The sequence below is a fragment of the Plecotus auritus genome, assembly GCF_963455305.1.
Source record: "Plecotus auritus genome assembly, chromosome: 1".
Classification (NCBI taxonomy): Eukaryota; Metazoa; Chordata; class Mammalia; order Chiroptera; family Vespertilionidae; genus Plecotus; species Plecotus auritus.
In genome coordinates, this window is record NC_137770.1 from 141,168,619 (window position 1) to 141,181,013 (window position 12,395).

The 12,395-nt window shown below is 40.3% G+C and overlaps 1 protein-coding gene across 1 annotated transcript in view; it reads left to right on the forward strand.

Moving 5' to 3' along the window:
• The window catches only part of PRTFDC1 (phosphoribosyl transferase domain containing 1), a 100,976-nt gene that overhangs the window by 86,290 nt on the left and 2,291 nt on the right, over positions 1-12,395 (forward strand). Inside the window, exons 5-7 of the mRNA XM_080688228.1 lie at positions 8,670-8,687; positions 10,079-10,161; positions 10,656-10,678. Coding sequence (XP_080544354.1) covers positions 8,670-8,687; positions 10,079-10,161; positions 10,656-10,678 — 124 coding nt within the window. The remainder of the gene's footprint in view (positions 1-8,669; positions 8,688-10,078; positions 10,162-10,655; positions 10,679-12,395) is intronic.

Genomic DNA, 12,395 nt, shown 5'->3' on the forward strand with positions numbered 1-12,395 from the left:
AGCCTGCACCCTCTCCAATCCGGGACCCCTTGGGGGATGTCTGACTGCCAGGATCGGGCCTAAACTGGCAGTCAGACATCCCTCTCACAATCCTGGATCCCTGGCTCCTAATCGCTCACCTGCCTGCCTGCCTACTCCCTAACTGCCCCCCCTGCTGGCCTGATCACCCCTCACTGTCTCTGCGTGCTGGCCTGATCATCCCTAACTGCCCCCCCTGCTAGCCTGGTTGCCCCTAACTGCCCCCCACTGCCGGCCAGGTCGCCCCCAACTGCCCCCTCCCTGCTGGCCTGGTCACTCCTAACTGCCCCCCCTCGCTGACCTGGTCACCCCTTACTGCCCCCCCTGCTGGCCTGGTCACCCCACACAGCCTGCTGTTCAGTCGTTTGGTTGTCCCTCACGAACCCCCCTGCCGGCCTGGTCATAGGCAGCCATCTTGTGAGGGCATAAGGGTTAATTTGCATATTACTTCTTTATTATATAGGATTATACAAATTTATTATGTACCTTGTGCTTTTATGATGGGGTCTGTCAAAGTGGCAACTCTAAGAACCCCAAATGAATGCCTCCATGAAAAAAATTGCACATGGAATTATGGTCCTTCTGTCCTTCTTCTAAAATCATGTTCTGTTTTCTTTTAGAATAATTTGCCTCTTAGGTAAGCACCGGGTAGTCCCTTCCATTAAGAGATAGAAAGGAGGTTGAGGAAAGGGTACTTTCTTACTGGGGGGTAGAGTAAGCAGAAGGGGTGATAGCGCTGTGCCTCAGTATCCCCTCCCTTAATTACTACACAGACCATCCCCATGAGAAAGTAGAGACCATGGAAGTTGAGGTAGGAGAGATAGAAAACCAGCCAGCAGTAAGGATGACAGGAGTCGGCTTCAACTTTTACTATTCTGACAATTGATTCTTTCAGGTTACCAGGTACCATTTTGCAGTATCTTTACACTTTCCATGTGTACATAGACGTACAACATATGCCAAGTAAAACCCCTTGGCCTTAGAATACACATGGTTTAATATTTCTAAGATGAATCAACATTGATTAGCCAGGTTCTCAGCTGTCACAACAATGTAAGGTTGAAGGTCCTGCAGTTCCAGGTGCCTAAGCTTGCATCAGAAGGGAATGCTGAACACGCCAGTGGAGACCACACTCTGTGCTTTGACATATACCTCGAATCTGCCTACTTCTCTCCATCTCCTTGGTAATCACCCAAGTCTAGACCCTTGCTACTCAAAGTGTGGTCTAAGGCAGGGTTCAGCAAACTTTCTGATAAGGGCCAGGTAGTAAGTACTGTATTTTAGGTTTATGGGACATAGAGTCTCTGTGGCAACTGCTTAACTCTGCAGTCATAGCATGAAAGCAGCCATAGATAACATGGAAACAAGTGACTATATTTCAATAAAATTTTATTTACAAAAATAAGCAGCAGGCCAGATTTAGCCAATGGGCAATAGTCTGCCAACCTTTGATCTAGGGCAAGCATGTCAAACTCGTGGCCCAGACAATCACACTAATAAAAGAGTAAGATGCTAATTGACCGTACCTTCACGACACCCACCAACCAATCAGGAGTGAGTATGCAAATTAACCTAACAAATATGGCGGGTTAATTTGCATACACAGGCACTGAGTGGCCGGGGCCGTGGCATGCTGCACCACCCCAGCTGCTCCGGGGCTCTGGGCAGCATGGGAAGGTGGAAAGGCGGCTCCAGGCCGGAGTGGAAAGGCGGCTCCAGGCCGGAGTGGAAAGGCGGCTCCGGCCAGAGCGAAGGCGGTGCCAGCAGCCAGGGGAAGGAAGGCTCATTCTTGCATGAATCTTTGTGCATAGGGCCTCTAGTATAACAGTATGTAAGAAACACTTTAATAAAAATGTTGTCACTTAATTTTTACAATATCCTATTACATATAATTATTAATAACAAACTACAGTGTTCGCTAATGACTGATTACTATAACCGTGTTGCATTCATTTCCCTTACACGCCTTACGCGCAGGCGCACCTTTTCTCTCCACCAATACTAGCAGCGAATATGTTAGCAGACAACTGCCACGTCATTAGTCTTGGACTGACTTGTTTGGTGTGCACAACAGGAAATATTTCACTTTCTGAGAACTAGAAAAATAGGTTTATTTGTGTCGTGCTTATTAATTTGTATAGTTATTCAGTGTCTGGAAAGTTAATGTTCAAGAAAAAAAAAACTAAATTTTATTAAAATGGTCTATTATTTTATGTTAATTATTACTTATTTATTTCAGCCCTTTGCATTCAGCATGTCTCTATCAATATAAACCTATGTTTCTATGAAAATTGAAGCTTTTGTTTATTTGCGGCCCACATAAACTTAAACCTTGTTTATTTGGCCCCTGTTAGCCTTTGAGTCTGATATGCTTGCTCTAGGGACCAGCAAGGTCAGTACCACCTGGAAGCTTATTAGAAATGTAGTATCTCAGATCCCACCCCACATCTTCTGAATTGAGTTCATTCTAACAAGAGGCTTAGATGATTCCTTTGGACATTAGGTTGTAGAAGCACTGGTCTCCTAGGACGAGGCCACCACCACCCCTCCTCTGCCACCCTTTACCATTCTCCACAAAGCATCCAAAGGGGTCTTCTTAAAATACAAATGGGATCACATCTCTTGCCTACCAAAAACCTTTCAGCAATCTCTCAACTAGGGTTACCAAACTTAACAAAAACAATGGAAAACAGGATACCAAGTTAAATTGGAATTTCAAATAAACAATGAAATACGTTTTAATATACGTATGCCCCTTGTAATATTTAGAACATACTTACACTAAAAAGTTAGTTGTTATTTATCTGAAATTCAAATTTGACTAGGTGTTCTGTATTTTATCTAGCAGCACCATGCCCAGTGCTCGAGGTTATAGTCCGAACTCCTTCTTACAGCTTGTAAAACCTGCATGATCTGGCCTTGTCTTCTTCCAATATCATCAGACACCAACCTAACCTCCTCACAATGTTCTAACCACACTGGCTAAGCTCCTTCCTGCCAAGATCTTGGACAAGCTGTGGCCTCCACCTGGAATCCATTCTCCTCCTATCCTGCAGGTCTCAGCCTAAAATCTCCTGTGTAAGGGAGGCCTTCCCTGACTCTGTCTAAATGAGCACATGCTTTCCACATAAGACTCTTTCCTTGAGCTTAAAGAAATCCAAAGAAGGAATGATTTCTTGGGAGTGTAATTATCTTAGTTAAAGGAGGATGAGGGTTTCCTTGGGACCAGAAGGTCTGGGAATAACACAGAAGAGAGAGGAAGAACACCATTGAATGAGGGCAGGGAATAGGAGAGCAGAGGACAGGCGTGGGTCAGTGTGAGTGAAGGAAATTAGAAGTATAGAAATAATAATTTTATAAAACTGAACGTGTAAATTGGATTTGGCCTATAGAATACATTGAATTTCTCAATAAAAAGTTTGAATTGCTCAGAAAAGCAAAGAGGAGCCACAAAAGTTGTTGAGCAGAGGTGACATCATGAAGCTGTGTTTTGGGAAAATAAACCTGGCAGGAGGGTAGACTTGACAGAAGGAAGGGGAGAGGCCAGACAGGAGGTGGTGTTGGTGGAGCAAACCTGAGTGAACTATTTGAGCAAGGTAGGAGTGGAAGAGAAGGAGCAGCGACAGAGTTAAATGGTTACATGAAGGCAGGAGGGTTAGAAAGGAGGTTTTCAAATTTGTTTATGAAAGAACTTCTAAAAACATGGGGAAACAGCTTACCTGTGTAATTTTCCATATTATGAGTTAGAAGCACTAAAAGCCCCATAACTGTCCCATATAACTCTTAATCCCTCTAAAGACGTGAGAGTTAAAATATTTAGAAAAGGGAGACTCTAAACAGCCCCCATGCACCTCTCTTCTTTATTTCCTTCCTTCCTTCCTTCCTTTCTTTTTCTTTTTCTTTTTCTCTTTCTTTTTTTTTTTTTTTTTTTTGAGGCAAAGAGAGAGACATTCACAAGGGAGGCTGGCTGAGTCATGATTCGAAATAGGTCATGGCTGTTGAATAAGGGAGCCCTCAATGATGGAGTTAAATGGCCTCTTCACTCACAATGTTAAAAGCATTTTACTCAGTGAGTTTAAGCTGTCTGTGCTCCGTGTTCTCTGGCTGATTTTTTTCAAAGTTGATTTAATCCTGGCACTTCATAAAATGTGTGTAAAGCAAGAAGATTTTATTCATGTTCAAGAGAAATCTCTGAAAGAGTGGAATAAAACCAAATGCATGGAAACAAGCTCAAATCTGGCAATGGGAAAACACAGATGTGCAGGTTAAGTGCAAGATTCAGGAGCTGGGCCCCATCCCCCACCCCTAAATAAGTTTCTAATCAAATGCCAGAATGAAACATTGAAACCTGCCAAAATGTCCTATTTGGCTGCCTTCACTCTTGAAATCATTCCTTTTCATTGCATCTGACTAGGCTGAGAACAATAATGGAAATGCCCACCAACTGATGTTTCTGGCAATTTTGTGAATTATCACATAAAATGAAATGCTGAACTACATTCCTTTCTCCCTGGGGTTTATCTTCACACTCGTATTCATGCTTGGCATCCCCTCTGGTTGGTGTGACCGCAGTGGCAAAACTGAGCTGCTGAAGATTAGACTGTGATATGCTAATCATTTTGTGTTTTAAAAGACTAACCTATTTAAGAAAACCATTTAGGTTTGTATAATTCTTTCCTTCTTCTTTTCCTCTTCTTCAGTAAGCTCGCTGTGATTCACTTCGATTAGGATCATACAATAAGCAGGGAAAGAACACACTTCAGAGATTCCCCATAGAATTTTGTCAGTGGCCCTCAGGCTGCAGATTTTACTGGCTTTCTGGGAGGAAGTGAGGAAGGTGCAATGAGACGACTAAGACAGAAACTGGCGAACATCTCAGGTTCAGTGATCAGAGTTATCAGATTGCAAATGTTTAGGAGGCACAATGTGTTCTGATGAAATTTCTGAGGCTGCCCACTAAAATATATATATATATATATATATATATATTTTAGAAGATTTCTTAGTGCCAAATTAAAAAACAGTAAATATTAAGTATAACTTAATTAAAGAGGACTTGTACATCATCAAGGAAAAAAATGGAGGGGGTGTATCAAAAGTATAGCAAACTAGAGAAAGTAAAAGAAATTAGGTCAGAATTGTTGATCTGTTCCACAGGCATTTCTTGAGCAGCTACTATATACCTGTCTCCATGTTATACGTTGATAGTATAAAGATGAGTTAGTCTTCGTCCTTTATCTTGTAAAGTTAATCTTGGTACATGAAAATGTAAAGAGATTAATTCTTTTAGAAACGGGTGAAAATGCTTCCAAATTGGGATAGTTGCTTTCTTTCTCCTCTTGGGCTACTTTTTGTTTTGAAACCAGAGAACCTATGGTCCGGGCTGCCAGTCACAACTTGAGCCAATTAAACAGAGACAGAGTTGAATCATATATGAGCATTTATTCCAATACTGCCGGCAGTATGGGAGAGCAGCAGGTCACCCACGAAAATCTGCTCTGCCCCCCACCCCCCATAAGCCAGCTGCTTAGATGGGATACAGACAAAGATTACATGGGGAAGTAGGAAAAAAGAATAAGAATGGGTATAATGGTTACAGATGATAGGCCATGTGGGCAATGTGGGCTGGGGGTTTGCAAAGGGCAGGGGGCATCGGGGACTCCGTTGTTGCCTTTCTGCAACAAAATTGGTTGTTAATCTTTCCATGATGATAGGCAGCTCCCAGATGAGGAGGATGGACTGCATTTCCAGGTGAGCTCCCGGGTCCCGTGTACAATTCCCAGCCAGGTTTGAATGTGCTTTCTTTAATCAGAACAAAACAATCATGGGTAACAGAGCACGATTAATATTTCTTATTAGTATTTCTTATAACTAATAGCTAGTCCCCAATATTCTAATTCTACCCCTAACAATTTCACATGACAGAGTCACGTTTCCAAAAGCATGAAAGGCATTGCTTTGGTTAGAGGTGAACTTTCCATGTAACACATGTCCCACTGAAAAATCCAGGCAGTGGCATATATTACTAATGAAGAATTTGAAAACATAGTATGATGTTCTGTAAATGAAAGTAAATATATATGTAATACTGTTCTGTATAACTCATTAACTAACTCTAGATACCCGCATAGTTTCCTTTTAATAGCAGCCAGTGTGTCCATACCAGCATTCCCTGCCCATCATTCATAAGCCCACTAAATGATTGTACTTTCTAATACTGTACAATGCTGTACATAACAGAAAGGTCTTCGTATTGTTACAGATATTAACAACACATTCTTTAATCCTCCAGAACCCTCTGAGAAATATAGTTAAACTAACCAATGTTTTCCTCACAATAATTGTTCAAAGAAAGAAAAGCTTGCTTTAAAAAATAATGGAGGGTTATTTCAGGATAAGACACTGGAAGATAATAATAAAAAAAAAAAATATGAATTCCAAGAAAAAAAGTAAACAGCTCTAAGAGGAAATCTAATTATAGGACACTACTTGACTCTTTATTGGGGAAAATGTAAGCAGCACAAGAAGATAGAGTCATAATAAAGTAACTGCATTAGGGGACAGGGAAAGGAAGTGAGTTAGTGTGAAAGAACTAAATTCTCATCTATTGTGCAATACAGCAAATAGATGATATCAAAAATTATTAAATTGAGAAACAGAAGTTCAGAAAAAGAGAGATATTTTAAATTAAAAGAGAATTACAAATCCAGGGCATGATCTTAGATTGACAAACCAACTACAAAGGCTACTTTAAGGGCAACTGGGGAAATTTAAATATGTACTAACTTTTATATGATAATAGAAATTGTCATTTTTCTTAGATGTGATAATATTTAGCTATGCATAATAAAGAATATCATGATAACTTTAATATATTTTAAAATACATAAACATTTTAAAATACTTTAAAAAGGCACACATCAACATTTTAAAAATCAACTTTTCTATTTGATTTTGAACATCACCTTGATTTCAAAATGTGTTTAAGTAATTTTGACAATATATCTCTGGATTAGTACACAGCCACCGCTATATCCTATAGTTGAAGCTAATCTTTTCTAAGATGACTCTTGCTTTGCAAGATTCTGAACCTTCACAAAACAAATTTAATTACTTTCAGTGCACTTTACTTAATTAGGCAAGAATTCAGACAAACATATTTTAGAAAGGTTTTTCATTATCAGATAAAAACTAAAAGAGACTGTAAACTAGGAAATTAAATTGACCAAATATTCTCCAAGTATTCCAATTGGTTAATAGGCATGGTTGGTAAGTCTCGATCAAACTAAAAATTCACATCCTAACTAACTGTTATGGGTTAATGGTTAAGAGGAGAGCAAATGTGTGGAGAATACCAAGGGGATTCCTATGTCAGTAAGATTCTTAGGGTAGAGAGGACACTGGGAACGTGACCTACTTTAAAAATTGACAAAATAATCTTACATTTTAGTGATAAAATTACGATTTTTAACATGGGTTTAACAAATAAAATACTAGACCTGAGAGAAAAACACTTCTAGAAAGAATTTCACCTAAAAATGCATTTGACACACAAAGTAATACGGTGCGAATTTAACAGACTTTTTAGTTGGTTGGTTAACATTTGTATCACTTAAATCTCTTTTCCAGTACTATAAGGAAGATACCTAAGGTGTGAGGCTTGATCCAATTTTTAAACTATTATATGAATAATTGGGATAAATGAAAGATCATTTAAAGAAAGAAACCAATACACTAAGGGAATATTCACACCACTTAGTTAATTGGAATGGCATAATAGCACAGTCATATTTTAATTTGGTGGGACAGTGTTGACATGTAACTACTAATCCACTTAATTGGTTGATTTTAACTCATCAATAAGTATAATTAATTATTATCCCTTCATTCAACAAATAATTATTTAGCATATATATACAGGTATATGTGCTGGGGACTAAGAATACAGTAACAAACAAGATAAATATGATTCCCACTCTCATGGACTTTATACTCTAGTGGGAAAGACAGGTCAAAAAAGAAATTTAAATGAAATATAACCAGTGTTCTCAGGGGAGAAGTCAATGAATGACTTGAAAGCACATAGCAAGGAACCTAGTCCTGTCACTGAAAATATAAACCAGGCACCGGACAGCCCTCTCTGTATCCAACCCCTTTCCTCAGGTTGGAAATTCGAGAGTATGTGCAGCATCCCAGGGATGTTGACCATGCAGGAAAAGGGCTCTCCCAGCTGAACACATGATCCCTCTGCAGAGCACTATCTCCATTAGCACTGCAGTGTATGCTGGCTTTGTTTTCCTGGAAAATGCATGGTAAACTTTGTATCCCAAAGAATGCTTGCTGGGTGGGGCACTTGCCAGCATTATGAAGGTGGGATGACTATGGGTAGCTCTTCAGACAGGTGACAGGGTCGAAGATAAGCCTGCTCCTAACCTGAATATAAATATTGCAGCACCAAGTAATTCCAGAGAGACTATTAAAATGAATCTGGAACACCTAGATTATCTCCAAGCATTTGGGTTAGATGAATAGGGGAGGACCAAATAAGTAAATTGGAAAATTCCAACTGTAAGCAAAATGTGTGCTGATCTTGTGAGCCAGATTTTCATTAGATTGGAAAATAACTGGTGTGATTTTGTTTGTTTTTTCAGAATGTCCTCATTGTTGAGGTAAACTGACTTTTTACCCATATTTGGAAGTTGAAAGGATGAATGGTGAGTTTTAAAATATAGAGCTTGTTATCAAGTTGCCCAAGGATTTATTGAGTTCTGTGTGCATGGCTCTCCAGATTTATTGAAGAGGAGCCAACTAGAATCAGTGACTTGAAATAACTCATTTAAAAGGTTTATGTATTTAATTCCACACGTCTAAATTGATTATTGTACCCATTTGTGAAACAGACATTTTTACAAAAGAGAAAACTAACCCACAAAGCCAAATTTACTTAATATTTAAGCCAAGATTAGAACCCTCTTCACCCTTACCTCAGTGTTCTTGCTAATGACCTTGAGCAATTCTACCTTCAGCATCCGAATCACAAATTTAATCAATTTTAAAATGGCAGTCCAAAGGAAAGCTATGAATTAATTTAATTGGTTCTATTTAAAAAAGAAGGAAGAGAGGGAGGAAGAAAAGAAAGAGTGGAGGGGAGAGAGAGAGAAAGAAAGAGATAAAGGGAAGGAAGAAAAGAAAAGAAAAAAGAGAGAAAACACAGGCCCTAGGGCAGCAGTGGATTGCAAATGTTCCTGTTTCCTTCAAGAGCACACCTGTCTTATCAGCTGGCAGAGATTCAGGGGAGCTGTCTTCAAGCTTTTGTTACACAATTGCCTGTGTGTGCCATATGTATCTGCAGTTCTGGCTCAGACATAACCCATGAAGTAGACCCTCTAGCCAAACGAATTGCCCAACTCTGGCTAAATTCAGACCTCTTGTTTTGATAATCAGTTCCTGACAGCTGATTTCTGTCCCGAGGACAATAAATTGCTGCTGCCCATTCTGCTTTAATTGAGCAGCAGCTCATCAGCGGAGATGAGCCTCAGCTCACTGCAGGCTCGCACCCTCAGAATTCAAGGGCTGTCACCAGCTGCCGTCCAGACACATCTCACTTCCTAGCCATGGAGTCCCCTATTGAGTGGGGAGGGCAAGGGGGAGGTGTTTATCTATTCAGTGTATTCAGATGTACATCCCTGGTCCATGAAAATTCATGCGTCCTGTATTGTGTCACATAACCTCAGGGCCAAATCGTAGTCCTTGAATGTGCGTGAGCGAGTCCAAATGTACTGAGAGAGAGCCCCACATGCTCTCCAAAGGCTGAATTTAGCCCTTCAACCCAGCTCAGAGTTTGAGGAAATACTCACCAATGTATTTCCCCAACCCAGCTTCCAGAAAAAAGCACCGGTCCAAAAATATAGAACCAATTTTGCCTCCTACTTTGACTCCAATTGATTGAAATTCTAATTAGGATGCATTATTAATAAGGAATATAATTATCTGCCTGAATGAAAAATCTACTATGCTGCCCAAGTGCATTTGGATAAATTTGTCTGTTCTCTTTGCAAAGGATGTTGTTGGAACGGGGAGGACCATGAAAGCGCGGCTCGGCAGCATAGAAAAACACAAGCCCAACATGATTAAGGTGGCTAGGTGAGGAGGACGCACATCATTGTTTCGGTCTTTCCAAAGGAGCCCAAGAGGGATGCTGGTCCGGGATGCTGTTTTCAGAGAGTGCTGTCTGTTCCAAACCAGTGACCTTCTGCTCTGGGGTGTTACGGTTTGACCACACTATACACACAGCCCATTGAACTGCGGGCCTGAGAGAGAGAAAAGGGAAGAGCACATGCTTTGCTGTGGCTGAGCCCCTCTTGACTGTGCCTCGAGCTGTTCCCAGGAGCAGCTGGCTGGGCCCCGGGGCCAGGGCCCCCTCCCTTCCTTTATTGAGAGTCACTGACCTGGTGCCGAAGTAGCAGACACATGAGTTGGAGGGCTGTGATGATGCCCCATGTGCTCAAGGGGGGAAAAATACATATTTTAAATACTACGTATTTTAATGATATTTCATTCTATTTGCAATTCACAGAGATTTTATTTGGATCACTAAAGCTTTTTTTTGTAATGATGGTTGGTAAAGAGGACACTAGAAGTGATGGTTTTAGACTTGACTGTTAAGTCTTTTTGCTTTTTGTTTGTTAATGGGTTACCTCGAGTTGGTAGTTTGTGTGTAAGAAATTCCTATTTGTCAGCATTCTGTCTGAAGTGGAAGCTGCATAGGGTTGAAAGACCCACAAATTCCCAGCCTTGCTAGCGAAACTAGAACTCTTTACAACAAGGGGCTTACATTTCCTGCCTTGCACCGCTCACAGGAACTCAGTTGTGTGCATGGGTATTTTGATTTTTGGGTTTTCCATAGCACCTTGCCTCCAAAAAGCTCAGAGAATAGTTTCAGGTTGGGGAGGGAGACTCGGCCTCTCTGGACTGACACAGATGCACAGGATTCCTGCCATGGCCACCACAATCAGACATGGAGAGGCCGGGTAACGGTTCAGAGGCATTCTCAACCAGGCAATGCACAGTGCTGACATGCAGTGAGCCTGAATTTTAGCACACGAAGGGGCAATCCAAGACATCTCCCAACACTCTAAACAAAAGTTCAGTAAAACAAAGAATTAAGTGAACAGCACAGGGAATATAATCAATAATATTGTAATAACTTTGTATGATATCAGATGGTAACTAGAGCTATTGTGCAGACCATTTTGTAATGTATGAAAACATCAACCCATGCCCGGGTGCAGTGGCTCAGTGGTTGAGTGTCTACCTATGAACCAGGAGGTCACGGTTCAATTCCCGGTCAGGGCACATGCCCAGATTGTGGGCTTGATCCCCAGTGTGGGGTGTGCAGGTTGCAGCCAATCAATGATTCTCTCTCATCATTGATGTTTCTATCTCTCTCTCCCTCTCCCTTCCTCTCTGAAATCAATAAAAAAATATATTAAAAAAAAAACATTAAACTGCTATGTTGTACACCTCAAACTAAGATCATATTGTATGTTGACTATAATTCAATAAAAAATAAAATATAACTTCAGAGAAACAACAATAACAGAGAATTTGCAGAGCAAATATCTATAGACACTATCTTCACACTTGCCTTCAGATGTGTTCTGGAAGACTTTTCTCACCTAGGGCAGGAGGATAAACAAGCAGCTTGATTATTTATTATTCTAACACTGGAGGTGATTTTTTTTCACTTGCATAGGCAGACTTCAGCTTGATTTTTATAACTTACATTTGCTCTCAAGCCTCTGGGATAATTTGGCCACAGTTCTCATTAGCAAGCTGAACAAACATTGCAGCAAGAGAAGCATGCTCTGGATGGGTAATGTGCCAGTGCTCTCTAGCCGGTGACTCTTTATTCGAAAACACAAGTTTCATTCCTATGTGGGATGTATTAAATCTAGAAAATGTCCATTCTGGGCAAATAGACCCAATAGAGTGTTCCTGTCCAGTTACTAGTTTGGGAAATATAATCTGGATATAGTTAAAGTTGGACATGGTTAGTAAACAGAAATCTTCTAAGGAAATAATGTAAGACATTGTTCAGAAAAAGTTTTAACTGAAAGACATTCACTTCAGACATCCAGGTAATTACAAATTTCTGTGTCACTGATAGTAACAACATTAATAAAGTAATAACAGCAACCACTAGTAAGTGGTTATGATGTTCCCGACTCTGTTCTAAGAGCTATACACAGATTAACACATTTAATCCTCTAAGGTAGATGCTAAAGTTATGCCCACATTACAGACGAGGAAATTGAACATAACAAGATTAAATAGCTTGCCAAGGTCACATAATTGTAACTGTAGAGTCAGTATTG